This window comes from Schistocerca piceifrons, chromosome 3 (assembly GCF_021461385.2).
Source record: "Schistocerca piceifrons isolate TAMUIC-IGC-003096 chromosome 3, iqSchPice1.1, whole genome shotgun sequence".
NCBI lineage: Eukaryota > Metazoa > Arthropoda > Insecta > Orthoptera > Acrididae > Schistocerca > Schistocerca piceifrons.
In genome coordinates, this window is record NC_060140.1 from 894,362,964 (window position 1) to 894,382,187 (window position 19,224).

The window sequence follows — 19,224 nt, forward strand, 5'->3', positions numbered from 1 at the left end:
TAAGATGAGTAAAATAGTAACCTGCAAATACGAGAATATTTCTTTTTGTAAACATCGCATGATTTACAGAACACAATGTAGTTGCGTTAAGACGTGTTGACTCTATCTTCATATCAAGATCTTGTAAAAAGGTTGAATATGGAAATAAAATACGTAGCCTAACTAGCTAGCACAAAGGTAATGGTAACCAGCAAATAACAACATGATGTGGAAAACAAAACTTACTTGACTTGCAGTAGAATTAATATAAGTAGAATCTTCTATCTCCTCATTTAAATTGAAATCTGGATCATTAATTTCATCATCAAAATAATCAGAATCAATGGAATCTCCACACAATTCCCTTAAAATTATAAAAAAATATCATAACTTCCCTCACTGCAATGTGCTGCTGCCTCCATTTTGAATTTGTGGGTTACTATTGTTTCTCACCAGCGTTTGTGGGCTCCCACAGAAAGAAATCAACATAGCGCTGCCATCTGTCATCAATAAGATGAACTCGTTACACCACCTAGCGTAGGTCATGGTTACCATTGCCTTACCATACTTGCTTTGAAAAATTCAAGTTTGAGGTTTACCATTGTCTTTCCCCATACCCTTCATTTGTCATCTGCAAATTTTGTCATTGGTATCCTGGCACCCTGTTTTAATCCCATTCTTGGACACTTCTTTTATTTCTGTTTTGCTGCTTTGGTTTACAGGTTGAACAGTAGGAGATAGAGAGAGACTGCATTACTGCCTTACACACTTTTTAATCCAAGAGCTTCTCTCTTAGTTTGGCATTCATGTTATTTCCTATTGTTTTCTTGTACTTACTTTATATTACTCTTTTGTTCTTATAGTGTACACTCATTTTTCTGAGAATTATCAACATCTTACACCACATTACATCATCAAATGCTTTTTCTAGGGTGACAAATCCTACAAAACATTTTTGAGTTTTCAAGTGTAATGCCAGAACTACCTCTCTGGTGACTTTACCTTTCCTAAAGGCAAACTGATCATTGTGTTACAGTTTCCCAATTACTTTTTCCGTTTTTTTGTATATTGATGTAGTCAGCAACTTGGATGCATGAGCTCTCAAACTTATTGTGCAATAATTCTCACGCTGATTGGATGACAGTTTTCAGTTCTCTCTAAGCCATTATTAAATTTATGTACAGGACCTGGTGAGGAGGTCATTTCTTTTATTGGTGTTCTGAACAATTAGATTAGTGTGGTACAAATTGTCTTTTCAAAAATTTTTGCTGTCTCTTACCTATTGCTACAGTAAATGTTATTGAAACTCCCCAAGAGCATCACTTTGTCTTTAGAACTCACTGCCATTTTTTTTGGCCTGAACTACACCAAGTGCAAATCATACTTCCAATGGAAATGTGCACTTAATAATACTGGCTCTCATCTTCCATTGCACAATAGTATTTTGTCACCACCTTACTGTGTTATTGCACTGCTTTATATAACTTTGGGAAAAAATGTTATACCAATATATCAGTCCAATTACGGGTCTTCTTTTGCAAACCAATTCGCTTATATTTACTTTTTCAAGCATATTATGGAAGTGAAATCCATTTTGCACAGGCCTACAAATTTCAGTGCCACTGCCGCCCACCTTTATATATATAACGAGTGCGCCTTTGTACCTGTCCCCGCGTGCTCTGAGCGTGTTTACGTGCACCACCAGTCCTTCTACCTGGTACTCTGAACGTGTCTACGAGTAGACAGGTTCAGAGTACCAGGTAGAAGGACTGGAGGTGTGCCTAAACACGTTCAGAGCACACAGGGACAGGTACAAAGGCGCGCACGTTAACATGTCCAGAGCAGTTAAAGGGTTAATGTTTACACATCAGAGATATAACTTCTTAGAATTCTAATTTGGTAGTTTTACTACATGTCCCAGCAGATAATCAATTTCTGTAGTTAGAAACACATTTTCAGGAAGAGCATGATAACTCTCATATGCATTTCAAGCCTCTCAGCACATTCATGAGACAACATTGTGCACTTTTCCAGTCTTGTACAAGGAAAATGAAACTCCTGCAGTTTACCCTTGAAGTGCTATTCTTAACAACTTACTAGCACATTTGTACATTTTTCGCTCACCACAAGGGATTATCTAGTTGTGGAGTATGTTTGGTTTGCGTTTCATATAAAATCTGCACCTTTTTTGTCCCCTGTCAATGAGTAGCACTTATATTTTAAAACATCAAACTGGAAATATTTCTTTTCTAACAGTAAAATTTATGTTTTAATGTTCCCAATATTATCTAGTAACTTTAACTTCGTTTTCACATTCTGTGTATGATTTAGGTTATACTGGTCTGTAATCAAACACACCCCCCCCCCCCCAAAAAAAAAAAAAAAAAAAAAAAAAAAAAAAAAAAAAAAAAAAAAAAAAAGATTGCCTGGCACAAGAAAGGAATTCATGAGTAAGTGAGACATTAAATAAGCAAAGAATAACAAAATTAATGGGAAGGCAGGTTAAGGTTTAATGACAATGCCATTGTAGACAGGGAACATGCTCTGACTGGACAATGATGGATCAAGATATTGTCCACTTAAATCCACATTTAGCAGTTCGAGAAACAACTATAAACCTAATCTAGATGTATGGATGGGGATTTGACACTTGTTCCTTCTGAATGTAAGGTTGATATCTTAAATACTAGGGACTTGCTTTGGCTTCACACAGGCAGATGACTTCTCTGACATAGTGGTAAAAAGTAATACACAAACATTTTTCATAAATCAGTCATCTGTTAGCACAAACCATATCTAAATCCCTGTTGTAGTTTCTGAGTTTAGCTTTCACACACAGCCCGAAAAACATGGTGGGGGAATTCAGTATTATGTGTAGATTGTGCCACTTTCCTCAGTGTAGTTAACAGGGTTAGAAATTAAGTATAAGAGGATACAAACAATGAATCTAATGATTTGATTGATTTTATTTTATATGTTGTTCCAGGAGTCAGACTGTGTTGGGCCCACAAGGAATGTTGTTGACTGTTGATTATTAAGAGATGACTGAACTGTCACTTTTTTTATCTTTCTATTACATGGAGAGACTATAAAATCAGATTGAGAGGATTATTTTCCTTTAAGTGTAAATGTTTTGTCACCAGTTAACATGTAGCCTACTGAATTAAAACAAGATTGCTGGGGTGAGACACACTTCTGTTGGCAATTATTACAGGATTTTTGAGATGGCAGGTGTGGGCAGCTGTTCTCTACCAAAGATGGATACAGGAGCAAGCAAAGAAGACAGTTCATAGATAAAGTATTTCTTTATTACTGTTTGTTTGCAGTCGTTGGACTTTGAAGCTGCTAATGTCAGTGTCACAGCATCTCTGGCCTGGTGTCAATAGGTGACAGTGCTGAGTGTGTGTCTCTCCAATGTGGCTGCTACGTCAAGGGAAGTTCTTTTTTGATACCTCAGCAGTAGGGGGGAGGGGGGGGATGAATGGCTCGGATGCCCCTTTTCAGAGTTCTGTAAAAGTGGTGGAATGCTGAGGTGCCTGTTTACCTGAATGCTCTAAGTGGCAGGCAGAGGTTTAAAGCCTGGTGATTGCAGAGTTGGCCACACCATCGATATGGCATTTTGAACAACACAGGCTGGACATCACATTACTGCACAGCTGTTCAATGATGAGGGTTGGTCAGGAGGGGTTTAAATGCATCTGTTCTTGGCTGACTTCTTGGTAGTGGTTGCATTTGTGTGTTGCATGCAATGTTCTTGGAAAAGAGGCAATGACCAAAGCAGCTGTTGTCATGTGGCAGTGAGTCAATCCGTAGAACATTCCTGATGGCCAGCCTGAGCGCATTGACATGCGGAAGTTTGATGAAACGGGGGTGACAACTTCTGCTGGGGTGATGCGCCTGCACGTTGGCAACCGGCTGCAGTTGATACTCATTTCCTTGTTGATGTTCATGGTTCCGAGCTATGGTATGGTCTGTCCTGTTAGATTATCATGTGACCTTTGTATCATATAGATGCTTGTGATTGCACACACACAATATTTCATTAGTCACAGTTTCTGTGCAGCCTTGCTTCTTATTTTCTTGTTTATTGCATAGGACTTGTTTTAAGTACATTCCAGGTCCAGGATAATTTGAATGGACTTAGTTTTTGATGAGATATTAAACCCTTACGTTCTGCCCTTTCTTTCCATTTGAGTTGCCCCTGGATATAAGTACTGATATTCACTCCCCATGAACCATGGACCTTGCCGTTGGTGGGGAGGCTTGCGTGCCTCAGCGATACAGATAGCCGTACCGTAGGTACAACCACAACGGAGGGGTATCCGTTGAGAGGCCAGACAAACGTGTGGTTCCTGAAGAGGGGCAGCAGCCTTTTCAGTAGTTGCAAGAGCAACAATCTGGTTGATTGACTGATCTGGCCTTGTAACAATAACCAAAACGGCCTTGCTGTGCTGGTACTGCGAACGGCTGAAAGCAAGGGGAAACTACGGCCGTAATTTTTCCCGAGGGCATGCAGCTTTACTGTATGATTAAATGATGATGGCGTCCTCTTGGGTAAAATATTCCGGAGGTAAAATAGTCCCCCATTCGGATCTCCGGGCAGGGACTACTCACGAGGATGTCATTATCAGGAGAAAGAAAACTGGCGTTCTACGGATCGGAGCGTGGAATGTCAGATCCCTTAATCGGGCAGGTAGGTTCGAAAATTTAAAGAGGGAAATGGATAGGTTAAAGTTAGATATAGTGGGAATTAGTGAAGTTCGGTGGCAGGAGGAACAAGACTTCTGGTCGGGTGACTACAGGGTTATAAACACAAAGTCAAATAGGGGTAATGCAGCAGTAGGTTTAATAATGAATAGGAAAATAGGAATGCGGGTAAGCTACTACAAACAGCATAGTGAACGCATTATTGTGGCCAAGATAGATACGAAGCCCACACCTACTACAGTAGTACAAGTTTATATGCCAACTAGCTCTGCAGATGATGAAGAAATTGAAGAAATGTATGATGAAATAAAAGAAATTATTCAGATAGCGAAGGGAGACGAAAATTTAATAGTCACGGGTGACTGGAATTCGAGTGTAGGAAAAGGGAGAGAAGGAAACGTAGTAGGTGAATATGGATTGGGGCTAAGAAATGAAAGAGGAAGCCGCCTGCTAGAATTTTGCACAGAGCACAACTTAATCATAGCTAACACTTGGTTTAAGAATCATGAAAGAAGGTTGTATACATGGAAGAAACCTGGAGACACGAAAAGGTATCAGATAGATTATATAATGGTAAGACAGAGATTTAGGAACCAGGTTTTAAATTGTAAGACATTTCCGGGGGCAGATGTGGATTCGGACCACAATCTATTGGTTATGACCTGTAGATTAAAACTGAAGAAACTGCAAAAAGGTGGGAATTTAAGGAGATGGGACCTGGATAAACTGAAAGAACCAGAGATTGTACAGAGTTTCAGGGAGAGCATAAGGGAACAATTGACAGGAATGGGGGAAAGAAATACAGTAGAAGAAGAATGGGTAGCTTTGAGGGATGAAGTAGTGAAGGCAGCAGAGGATCAAGTAGGTAAAAAGACGAGGGCTAGTAGAAATCCTTGGGTAACAGAAGAAATATTGAATTTAATTGATGAAAGGAGAAAAGATAAAAATGCAGTAAATGAAGTAGGCAAAAAGGAATATAAACGTCTCAAAAATGAGATCGACAGGAAGTGCAAAATGGTTAAGCAGGGATGGCTAGAGGACAAATGTAAGGATGTAGAGGCGTATCTCACGAGGGGTAAGATAGATACTGCCTACAGGAAAATTAAAGAGACCTTTGGAGATAAGAGAACGACTTGTATGAACATCAAGAGCTCAGATGGAAACCCAGTTCTAAGCAAAGAAGGGAAAGCAGAAAGGTGGAAGGAGTATATAGATGGTCTATACAAGGGTGATGCAATTGAGGACAATATTATGGAAATGGAAGAGGATGTAGATGAAGATGAAATGGGAGATACGATACTGCGTGAAGAGTTTCACAGAGCACTGAAAGACCTGAGTCGAAACAAGGCCCCCGGAGTAGACAACATTCCATTGGAACTACTGATGTCCTTGGGAGAGCCAGTCCTGTCAAAACTCGACCATCTGGTGAGCAAGATGTATGAAACAGGCGAAATACCCTCAGACTTCAAGAAGAATATAATAATTCCAATCCCAAAGAAAGCAGGTGTTGACAGATGTGAAAATTACCGAACAATCAGTTTAATAAGCCACAGCTGCAAAATACTAACACGAATTCTTTACAGACGAATGGAAAAACTAGTAGAAGCCGACCTCGGGGAAGACCAGTTTGGATTCCGTAGATATACTGGAACACGTGAGGCAATACTGACCTTACGACTTATCTTAGTAGAAGAAAGATTAAGGAAAGGCAAACCTACATTTCTAGCATTTGTAGACTTAGAGAAAGCTTTTGACAATGTTGACTGGAATACTCTCTTTCAAATTCTAAAGGTGGCAGGGGTAAAATACAGGGAGCGAAAGGCTATTTACAATTTGTACAGAAACCAGATGGCAGTTATAAGAGTCGAGGGACATGAAAGGGAAGCAGTGGTTGGGAAGGGAGTAAGACAGGGTTGTAGCCTCTCCTCGATGTTATTCAATCTGTATATTGAGCAAGCAGTAAAGGAAACAAAAGAAAAATTCAGAGTAGGTATTAAAATCCATGGAGAAGAAATAAAAACTTTGAGGTTCACCGATGACATTGTAATTCTGTCAGGGACAGCAATGGACTTGGAAAAGCAGTTGAACGGAATGGATGGTGTCTTGAAGGGAGGATATAAGATGAACATAAAAAAAAAAAAACAAGGATAATGGAATGTAGTCGAATTAAGTCGGGTGATATTGAGGGTATTAGATTAGGAAATGAGACACTTAAAGTAGTAAAGGAGTTTTGCTATTTGGGGAGCAAAATAACTGACGATGGTTGAAGTAGAGAGGATATAAAATGTAGACTGGCAATGGCAAGGAAAGCGTTTCTGAAGAAGAGAAATTTGTTAACATCGAGTATAGATTTAAGTGTCAGGAAGTCATTTCTGAAAGTATTTGTATGGAGTGTAGCCATGTATGGAAGTGAAACATGGATGGTAAATAGTTTGGACAAGAAGAGAATAGAAGCTTTCGAAATGTGGTGCTACAGAAGAATGCTGAAGATTAGATGGGTAGATCACATAACTAATGAGGAAGTATTGAATAGGATTGGGGAGAAGAGAAGTTTGTGGCACAACTTGACCAGAAGAAGGGATCGGTTGGTAGGACATGTTCTGAGGCATCAAGGGATCACCAATTTAGTATTGGAGGGCAGCGTGGAGGGTAAAAATCGTAGGGGGAGACCAAGAGATGAATACACTAAGCAGATTCAGAAGGATGTAGGTTGCAGTAGGTACTGGGAGATGAAGAAGCTTGCACAGGATAGAGTAGCATGGAGAGCTGCATCAAACCAGTCTCAGGACTGATGACCACAACAACAACAAAATTCACTTGCGACTGAGTTTTCTAAAAAGTGTTTGCTGTCTTGGTTCTTTATTCAGTCAGTCACTGTCATTTGATAAAGTAAATACAAATAAGCATGAAGGTGTGTGTGTGTGTGTGTGTGTGTGTGTGTGTGTGTGTGTGTGTGTGTGTGTGTGTGTGCATGTGTGTGTGTGTGTGTGTGTGTGTGTGTGTGTGTGTCCGTCCAAGAATAATGGGACAAAAAATAATCTTGTAACTGTAATAGCTTCATTTCTGAACAGTTCTTTGCTGAATATCTATTATGAATTTAGTATTTTTTAATGTGACACCACCATAAAGCTGCTAAAAATTTTTGTTTTTCTGTGGCTAGCTTTGACATTTATGGTTGTTTCTCATCAAAATGCATGTTATAAAAGCTGTGGAGCAGAACTTAAAAGAAAATGTTATGAATGTATGTGTTAAATTATTAGTTTTGAGTTATTGATTTAAATCACTGCAATCTTATGAACTACTTGACTACAAAAATAGCATGTTTTTAGTCTTCTATTATTTAGTTGTTTAATTGTTATAGACATAAAGGTAATAATTGAAAAAGGAATTTAATATTTATCTAAAATAGTGTAGTTTGGTGTCGTTCACATTTTCAGCGATACACGAGGTCTGTTCAAAAAATTCTGGAACTTTGTCCACAAAATTTTTCTGCACTTACCTTCTACTTATTGTGCATGGCCTCTTTCGAAATACTCTCCTCCACAATTGATGCACCACTCTTGATGCAGTCTTCATTTCTAGAAGCAGGCTTGGTATGACTCTTGCTGGAATGTGCAAAGTCCCGTCTGCAGATTTTCTGTTATCTCGTCTATCATTGCAAATCTTCAGCCTTTCAAAGGGGTTTTCATGGAAATTAAAAAAAAAAAAAGGTCCTCAGGGTCCACGTCTGGAGGGTACAGAGGATGAGGCAGTACAGTGATTTCATTTTTTTGTGCAGTAGTCAAATGCCAAAGGGATGAATGTGTGGGTACATCATTGTGACACAAGAGCCATGACTTGTCTCACTACATTTTAGGCCATTTCCTTCTCATATTTTCTCGCAGGCATCGCAACATTCCCGATAGTACCATTGATTAACACTTTGTCCTTGTGCAATGGTTCTTTATGAACTAATCCTTCAAAGTCACAGAAAACTATCAGCGTGACTTTGGCATTTGACCTGACCTGCTGAGATTTTTTTTTTTTTTTCCTTGAAGAACCTTTCTTGATCCATTGTGGAGATTGAATCTTTGTCTCAACATCAATAACTGTAGACCCACATCTCATCACCATTTACAATTCTCTTAAGGAACATCTCATTCTCATTTGCATGATCCAAAAGCTCTTCACAGATTGTGAGGCAGTATTTCTGGTCTTGACTCATGAGCTGTGGGAGGAACTTGGTGGCAGTGTGATGCATTCCAAGATGCTGTGTCACAATTTCATGACATGATACAACTGAAATGCTACATTCTAGTGCAGTCTCTTGGACAATCAGTCTTCGATTGGCACACACAATTTCATTGACGTTCCTGACATGAGCATTGTTGGTAGATGTTGAAGGGCGTCCTGAAGGCTGGTCATCTTTAACTTCTGCGCAGCCATTTTTAAGCCATGTGAACCATTTGTAACACCCAGTACAGCTTCAGCACTCATCACTGTTGGCTTCCTGCATCAGTTTGTCTCTCTCTGTGAAGGTTTTATTGAGTTTCGTGCAAAACTTAATGCAGTTGTGTTGCTCCTGCAACTCTGCCACCTCGAAATTTGCGAGCTGTGCGACTCAATGTTGTATTCAATAGAGCACTGAACAATACCTAATAGACATACAATAATGAAACTTCTGGCAGTTACACATTAAACATAGGTGTATGCAGGGATGCCAACTGCATTTCGCTCCAACACACCATTGGCACAAAATTACAAATATTCCAGAATTTTTTGAACAGACCTTGTATGTCTTTTGCTGCTCCAGCCTCTCTTTTTGTCCCTAGGAAGTATGGTATCTGAAAAGGGGGTATTTTGAAATAATGCATTGCAGAATATTCAGGCAATGTTTGTGTATTAATTATTATTCGTACTTTCAAATGAACTTAGTTATGCTAATGTGCAATATATATTCACATTATGCTAATGTGCAATATATATTCACATTTTCTCTCTGCCGCCCCCCCCCCCCCTGCCCTCTCTCTCTCTCTCTCTCTCTCTCTCTCTCTCTCTCTATCTATCTATCTAGCTCCTAGAAATAGGAGATAGCGCTACAATAACTGTACCTTCTAATGTGTTACTTCAAAGAACTATTGTATTTTTTTTTTTATTTTAGTCTTTTTATTTGTTGAATTACATGGCTCTTACAAAAGAAATTTCTTTTCAGCAGACATAGGATTATGGGGATGTGGATATGAAACTTTGCATTCATGACTGCTGTTGGCTATGCAGTAGTGATATTACCACAAATCATCATTATTAGGAAATGACATCACGTCATGTGAGTAATGTGACCACAGAGAACTCACAGAAGATGAACATTTTCACAATATGGGTTTGGTGGTTTAACTGTGGTGTTCCACTCAATCTTCATACATAACAGTATTCGCTAAGTGGTGGAGGTCAATTTAGATGAGTTTTAGGCATAGTTTGGTCTTTCAGAAGGGTCATCACGGGAACTTCCAGCATGATTTCTATTTCAGCTTTGTCTTCAACTAATAACCCACATGGTTTTTTGTACCGGAAATTTGGGCTTCTTCACATTTTATTGAAAGAGAATTCAGATGTCTCCATATAATAGTTTCTCAGTAACAATCACATAAGTTACTTTTTTCTGTAGGATATATGCATGTTAATAGCACATTTTAACACAGGTAATTAAGTCCTGCTTAGTGTAATACTTTGGATAACTTGTCTGCACACTTAGTAAATATATAAGAAATGTACTTGAAGCTGTTTTTACTACGGTGAAGGTTTAACATATCCACATCTGTGATTCAAGTAAAGTCTTTATGTGTAAAAATTTGTTAAATAATATTGAAAAACTGTATTTAATGCACAAAGATATGTTTTATTGGGTCAGTTAATTATGTTAGATACCATTAAGTGTCAGACAGTTTCATGAAACTAATTACACTAATTAATAAATAACCAATTTTTGAAGTTATATTTGAATAGATAAAAAAAAAATCTGCCCACACATGTAAAAGTTAAGGAAGTATGCAAGCTCAAATGGCTCTGAGCACTATGGGACTCAACTGCTGAGGTTATTAGTCAAGTATGCAAGCATTTGGAGCCAGTGGCTCCTTCTGACAGAAGGGCTGAAGGGGAAAGAAGAGGGATGATGAGAAAGACTGGTGAGATTTAGGGAATAAGAGAGCTGCAGAAATGTTGTCCAGAAGCCTGTTCTCACTCCAGGCCTTTCCCAGAGCGGGCCGTCCTCACCCAGCCAAATTCTGACGTTGTTTGATATTTGCAAAAGCTGCTTATTTGTTGAAAAGCATTTAATATTATAAAGAGCTGAATCATCCATCTCTAACACAATTGGTCCCTCAGCGTGGACTTCCTAGTGATAATAGACAAGGTTGTGAAAGGGCCTAGTCTGAGACAGTATTGAGTCGAACAGTGTTCGCATTAGTGGGGTGGTGCATGGTTGGTTCTCCCCATGGGTCTGGCCCATAAGAGCAGCCCTTCATGTCTTCCTAAATGTTGACATTGTTACAGATTCTGAAAAAAAGCTGCAAATTATTTCCACAAGATACCATCATAGTAACATTGCTTATAAAGAAAGACTTCTTTGCTCGGTTTATAAATTGCATTTTCAACTAAGGCACTGATAACCATACTGTTGAGTGCCCAAGACTGCCACCATCATACTTAACAACAGTTGCTTTGAATGGATGGAAAAGGGCAACATTTTATAGTTTGATATAGAATCATAAATAATAGGTGTATTTGAATATCCTGTTTGTCAGGTATGTAATAAATTACACTATTACACTGAATATTTGATGTAATGGCTGACCATTTAGAGTTGCTGAATATTTGCAAAAGATTTCTCGTACTTTGTTTTACCAGATGAAAATACACAAAATTGGTTAGCAGCTAACATTAGAGTGTTAAGTTTAAATTCTTGTAGGCTGTATTGGGGCTAACCAAGTTGGGTACTACCCCAGAGTTCGTCCTTCAGTGCCAGATATTTTATTTACTTCCTTGGTGACATCAGCTTATTGGGACATTGGCCAAAACCCAAAAACCAAGATTATCACGAGGAAATCAACCACTGGCCTCGACTCTACAATTTCACATGTCACATATAATTTCACATGTCACAATATATTTTGTACAGTTATATTGGAGACCACTCAGGTGCAACTGTAACAGTTCATTTGGATGCATCTTTGACTGGACAGACCATATGAGACCAAGTTCCTCCATATGTGGCTGATCTTTATCTGCAATAAGGGTTGAAAATAGTGGTGTGATATAATCTACATGGCAGGAAACATGCGACACCTGTAGAATTTGTCAAGCAAGACAAGTGATTCTTGATGCACTCTGATTTTAGAGGCAGCTTTATGTGCTGTGCAAATGGGCTTATAATGCATCTAACATTACTTGACCCATATACACAAGAGTATTGCATGTATTTTAGTAAGCTTCATGGCCTTCTCTGCAGTACCATAAAAACTGATCATAAAATTTTGAAAATCCGTCTTCACAGAACATACTGATCTTCTATACCTATAAATTGTGCAGAGGTTCTGATTGTAAAATTAGAAGGATTGGACCAAGAACAGAAGTGTCACAGCAATCCCTTTCATCTCCACAGCATCTGTGAATGGAATGTGGACAATGACAAGTAATAATTTATGACACTCCCCATTGCAACTGTTTGACACATAGGTGTAAATATAGAGGTACAAGTGTGGATTTTGATCAGATTTCACTCTAGTAGCTCTTTGTGACTATGTAACACCAGAATATTCAAAATATGGAAGTAGCATCTTACAATAATGATAATTTCAGGATATAATTTTTTTTTCAAAGACATGTTTAATTATTGTTAAAGATAAAACTTATGGGAATAGGAGCAGAAGTTATTCTTCAAAACAATAATGTTCAAGCACCCACAGAAGGTCAGTTTGGACACTATTTGAAGGATTATAATAACTATGGAATGGATTGGCCAGTGAGATCACTGGACTTTCGTTCTACTGAGTGCTCCATTTTTATGCGTCTTTGCGTGTTCCTCCTTGAACAAACTGTGCAAGAATTGTGAAGTTCTGTTGAAAGACAGTGTAACGAAAATAAGGAATCTCATATCAAAATGTATGAAAGAAATTTGATTCAAAATCAGAATGATATTCAGTATTCTTAGAGAGACTAAAATGGGTGTGCATTACATTGCTACTGAGATTCTAAATGTAAATAAAATTAGTGCAAATATTTGGAAAGAAGTTTTGGCTAATTATCAAAGCATATGAAAATTGGACCCAGTTTTCTTCAGTGAATAATAATCACAGTGAAATCTGGGTACTCATGTGCAACCCAAAAACAAAAAGGAATAGTTAATAGTGGCACACTGCAGCTTCACCAAACTGGAAAAGAAGTGAAAGAATGTAGAAAATGTATTATCACTGTATTTAATTGTAGAAGAGCCATTGACAAGGTGTTTGTGCTGATGAAATGTGCATATTGCATTCAGGTACTCAGTCATGTGGGACTAAAGCTTAGCTCATCTACATGAAATCCATCATGCATTGTTCAACATGATGACCTGTCAAACAACACTGTGTTATTGACGAGGAAGTTTTTGAGTACCAGAAACACTCATACCTTCCTAAGCCACCCTATCATACAAGTGTGGCTTTATGTGATTTCATTTAGGTCTCTCATACAAGGGCCGGGATAGTCTCTGTGAAAAGGCATGGCCAACTTCCTCCCCTTATCCAATGGGACCTCACTGTTTGGTCCCCTCACCACAAATAAACCAAACAACCTACCAATCAACCAACCTCATGCAATGTTTTACCATAAAGGCAACCAGTTTAGGCCCATCAAAAATGTCCCAGCAGCTGCAACAAGTATCTTGATTCAGTGTCTCCACTGAAGACTGATAGCACTGTTATGGAGAGTGGCAGTAACATTGTAGACACTTAAACGGCCTAATTTGAATCCTACGTACTGTCTTTGAATTTGATTTCAGTTTTATAATAGTGTTTCATCTTGAAGCAATATTTGATACTACTATCTTTTAGAGACATATATGTGGGATACACCTGTTCTTATTTCATGTCAGAAAAAGGGTACTGTTCTGTCAGTATCTTGAATTTTGAGTGATTAATCAGTTCAATTATTAAATGTTCTTGATAACAACATGTTTATAGGCAAGCCATTCTGCTTGTTGCATTCATTTAATTGCTGCTATCATTTTTTTTCTCCCTCCCCTCTCCACTGCCACCATTTCTGCTATCTGCTCCAGGCAAATATGGAAATCATATCTGACCCCTTCAGTATTCCTCAAATAATTTATGAGAAATATTCGGGAAAAACTTAATGGAAATGTAACTGATTAACTGTGAGTTTTTGCTGTGATTAATGTGCTACAATGTCTACGAAATTAAGATACATATAGGCATTTATGTTTTCTGTGAAAAACTGTACTGTGTGGGCAACAGCATAGTTATTAAATATCACTTTCTTTTTGCAGCTGGACAGTTGGAAATATTGCCACTTTTTGAACAGATTGTTTTGAAACCATTTTGGTAACAATGTTTCCAATTGAAAAATTGCAACTCTTTAACTTCTCATACAACAATTTCACCTTTTTTTCTACATTTTCTCATTACAAGGTCCATGGACGTGTTCATAGCGGGGAGAAGCCGTATCAGTGCAAAGTGTGTAAAAAGGCCTTTGCACACTCAGCTGCTCTGAAGATGCATGTTCGAAGACATACAGGTGAGAAACCATTCAAATGCCTTCTCTGCCCATCAGCAGCATTTGCTCAGTTGCCTCATCTCAAAAAGCACATGCTGTGTATTCATAAAACAGCAAAACCTTACTTATGTATTCGCTGCCGAGAGTTTTTCAAGACAAAAAATGACTTGGAAACACATGAACAGACATGCAAAGCAGAAGAAGTTAACCATGCATGTGAGGACGGTGGTGACTCTCTGGATAAAGTAAAAGACAGTGACGATAAGGACAAATCACTTGTACCTCCCATGCCGATAGCAAAAATGAGAATGTTATTGGCAATACTTCTAAAAAGGATCTCAACATCTGAAAGGCTTGAGCAGTTAGGTTTCGGGGAGCGCCTCATTGATGACGTACTGTGTGAATCAATTGAAATGTCAGGTAGAAAACCCTGTTCTGACAAAGGTATGGATGAAGGCGAGAGGTTGAAAAAAAATGTTGAGATTCTTTTGGAATGGACAGTACCAAAACGATTCATGGATAGGTTTCAGAAGGAGGGTAGATCTGCAGAAGCACTCTTAGAAGAACTCACATCGTAATGTATCAGGTTGGTTAGGTATTTATACACGATCACAGAAATAAAGAGGAAATTTTTTTTATGAAATGAAACCAAACATTGTTATTGTGACTGAAATGTTTATTTTTCAATGTCCAATACAAAGATAAATACATATAAATAATCTTTTTATACTAAAATATATCCTATTATTTTTAATCTTGTTTTATTTTTATATTATTTTCATAAAGTCAGAGAATGTCAAGAAAATGATTTTAGCCATCAGCTTGCCTATTTTGTGTATTAAAACAAATTTTATAAATGATTGCCTAGAATACATATGATTATTGTGATGGTAGTGCTGTGTGCTGATTCGTATATCAGCTGCTTATTGTGTTCAATATCTTTAGGGTCAGATATTTTGTATTTAATCTAACATAAAAGCTGCCTGTAGACTTTGTGGATTTGCCTGCTGCAGTGTGCATTCAAGATGTTTATTCTTCTCTTAATTTTTCTCAAAGTTGGCTACGCGCATAAAAATATGCTTGATAAAATAAAAAAGAACCAGCACGTCATGTTTTTACCTTAAACTGGGACTGTACTGTGTGGCAGAATTCATTGTTATGTTGAACAAGTGAAATAGTTCAATTTTTAATGTAAGATATAATTATTATTTGTGTACAGTTTCAGGACAACATTTAATGTAAGACAGTAATTACAAAAATAGTTTTGTGATAACCATCTCTTTACTAGAGGAAGATAATGCAGAAAGGTGAGGATCAATTATATTCTCTCAGGAATTGCTTTATTTAGATAGTGATATTATTATTTTTTTTCTTCTCCCCCCCCCCCCCCCTTCTTCCTAACTTAAAATACAACACGAAGCCTGTACTGGAATTTCCAGTTTTTTATGATAATCAAATTTGCTGCAGATAATAGTATCTCTGTGCAAAGATTAGGCATTTGAAACCTATTTTTTTAAGGACATCATATTTGCCATTGACTGTAGAAATTATGTATTTCATAATTGCAGTTTAGCCCTTAAGGCCATTATCAAATGGTGCTGCAAAAGATTTTGTGTCAATACATGTCACAGTTTAAAACCCTCTGAGGTACTATATGTTTGCAGCTGAAAAGTCACTGACGTGGAAGACAGATACAAATTTGTAGTTCGTGCTGTGGTGAAAGATAGTCAAAAACAACTGATAAATACAAAACCATGTATTTATCTGTTAGGACCACCACAATGGGAGGCTTTCTCCTCCTATAACTCCTCCTGAACTAATTGAGAACGTTCACACCTCTCACAGGCAACATACCAATTTGCACTGCACGTACCTCATGCTGTCAAACTGAAATAATTGCCATCAGTGCATAGCTGCAGGCAGTGAGGGGAATGACCAAAAAAAAAAAGAAAGAAAAAAAAAAAAAAAAGAAAAGAAAAATCAGGAACACAAACAGCACTCCCCAAACACTCACACAGGCAAAAAATTCTTATGTGTGATATTTTGTGTTGAAAATGGAGGAAAAAATTATGAAACATTTGCTCTTCCTGCATTGTTCTGTTTAAAAATTTGGTCCAATTGTCAAGAATTAACACTATGTCCAGCTCACACAATGTATTTTTGAACTATTGTCATAGTAGATCGTATAATAATGTTCAGTTGTACTGACCGAAGAAAGACAATGTGTGAATTTTTTGCCCCTTCTCCCTAATCAAGTTTTTAACTTGCAGATGGGAATGACTTTTGATGTTGATTGTGTAGAATTTTCTGTGTGTTTATTTAATATTTTAATGTGTTTACTATCTTGCCAGACAAGTCAATGTACCATTATCGTCATCTTGTATGCATATGACAAAATATTTTGGTGTTTTAAAAAAAAAAAAGAATGTGTGTGTGTATGTGTGAGGGGGGGGGTGGGGGGGGGTGGAGGGGGAAGGAAGGAAGGAAGGGGGGGGGAGAGGGAAGACAACTTTACAAAACAATTGAGCTTTAAAGTATGGTACCATTATAGTTTTTGTATAAAAAAAATAAATATTTATGCAACATAAGTAAAAGAAAAGAGTGGAACTGTAATAAATGAAAAAAATCAACTGTTTCAGCATTGCTGGCAGGTTCTGTACATTAGTACTTGTAATTGAAATACTGTAACAAATTTTACCAAAGATTTTAATTGTCAGATGATGAAGTTACAGATGAAACTTTTGTTAACAGAAATAAACTATTAAAAATACTGCTTTCCAATGCAGTCAGATACTATTGTGTCAGCAATATTGTTTTAATTAGTACCGTAAAATGCAAGCTGAGAACAAAGATGAGTTCTGTCTCAGGAGCCAATGGAAAAAAAAGAGTGGATGGATCAGAATGAAGTGAGCGAAGAAGTTTCCCTATGTGCAGAGTGGAATCGTCGATTTTTGCAAATGTGTCTCTCTCTTGGCAAGGCCACAATATTCCTTATGGTGTGACTCATTGCTGTTTGTTGATTTTTATTTTTATTTTCCTTTCCATTGTCTGAAAGGTAATTAATTGTGTAGTTTTATATTTTGACTATGCAACTTGCAATTCTAGTAACATTAGCAATAATGTGACCATAATATCTTGTTAGTATGCACTCAAACTCTTACATTCTGTTAGCTTGAGTACACTCATGTTTAGCCATTGAACTGCAGTTTTTCTGAATGTGCTATAAATTAAGGGTTATAACTTTTAAAGGTCACTGCCTTGTTACCAACAACAAACTTTCACCTGTAAGATATTTTTTGTTTTGAAGTTTTCACAGCTGTAATGTAAGCATTTTTCTGTAATGATGATTGAAAAGCTTATTTTTGAGGTGTCTTAAATCCATTAAATGGCAAACAACAGAAACCACAACTTTATTTTTGAAAGGTGTAATTCAGATATAACTTCAGAATGTTATGTTTTGCTACCGTTTGGTAAAGTTTCACACTGAGTTACAAAAACTGTAAACCTATGGAATTGTTGAAAATGGTGACATGACCTCGAGACGTTTTGGGAAGAAGGACTTGTTTAAAAATGTCATTAAATTTCATTTAATAAAGTCAGATATCAAATAATTAACACAAATGCAGTATTTGTTTTTATCTTGAAAGACAGGCTCTGCTGAAGACAGAACTGTCAGAATAACATTGCAGTATGCTGCTTCAAGATATCTGTAAACTTAAAAAATTTGATATCTTCAGACTCCTGTTCCTTAAGAGTATGAAGTATGAGGAGGTCTGAATAGGTGGTTGTGTGATCTACTTCACTGGCTGTTATCTCAATGTATTTCATTCCTGCTATATTGAAGTCCATTTTGGACTTCTGTAAGTCACTTAGTGGATTCTCTCCAGTCACTGGGAAACCATTTCTCACTTAGTACATGTAGGCAGCTAAATTTCTGATTATCTTATGGTTTAATTAGTAGCAAACTTTGTTCCATTTTCCACAGTTGTTTTCTGCTTTTCTGGAACCTAAGCAACTGGTAAAATGTTTTTGTAATGGGAAAAGAATGTTGGCTGTTGTATCAAACACTTCGGCCAATACTCAACTTTGGTACAATAATTGTATGGAAACAGTTGCAGACAGCACAAGTAAATAAAGTAGTTCAAAATTTCTCAACGTAATGTTTAGGCTACCAGCTAGTCATTGCAGTGAGCCATCGCTGGCATATTTATGTACTTTGCCTTTCTTATATTGCTTATTCTAGATGTGTTTGAAATCTCTTTCTGCTGGAACAACCCTTCTGGCAATACTTCAAAACAGATCTTTTGTATCTATACAGATAAACAGGCGAATTAATCCATCAGCACCAAATTGCCATCATTTTACTGTATGTAGCGATGAGAGCATGGGAGAATCTATGTCATCACATGATGTGTTTGCATCCATGGATTGGCCAGGAAGAGTTAATATATTGGAAACAAAACAGCAGGCATGTAACAGGATTAAAATAATAAATTTTCAAACCATCTGTAACATGACAAATAAGGCAGTCTGCCAGAGAACAACTGAGTAATACAGAAAGAACATAAGAAAGATAAAATTTTAGATTTGAGACACTTCAGAAATAAACTCTTTAGCTGTTCAATAATTAGACAGCTCATAATTCTTTATTTAAATATTGTACTGTTTTGTTCCCTTTTTTGCTGTTCTCACTAGTAGTTAATTCTTAATTTGTGTGCCAAATGTTATTCGTTTTCCTCATAAGATAGACTGATTCTATTTTATTTTGGTATATAAAAATGTGTTGACAGTTAA

General features: G+C 37.3%; 1 protein-coding gene across 4 annotated transcripts in view; it reads left to right on the plus strand.

Annotated features, from left to right (window-relative positions):
* LOC124788334 (zinc finger protein OZF-like) overlaps nucleotides 1–16,861 on the plus strand; it is a 64,087-nt gene extending 47,226 nt beyond the window's left edge. For all 4 annotated transcript variants that reach the window (XM_047255588.1, XM_047255586.1, XM_047255587.1 and 1 more), the window contains one exon: nucleotides 14,346–16,861. In XM_047255588.1, coding sequence (XP_047111544.1) covers nucleotides 14,346–15,008 — 663 coding nt within the window. In that variant the 3' untranslated portion in view covers nucleotides 15,009–16,861. The remainder of the gene's footprint in view (nucleotides 1–14,345) is intronic.
* Nucleotides 16,862–19,224: the final 2,363 nt, after the last annotated feature.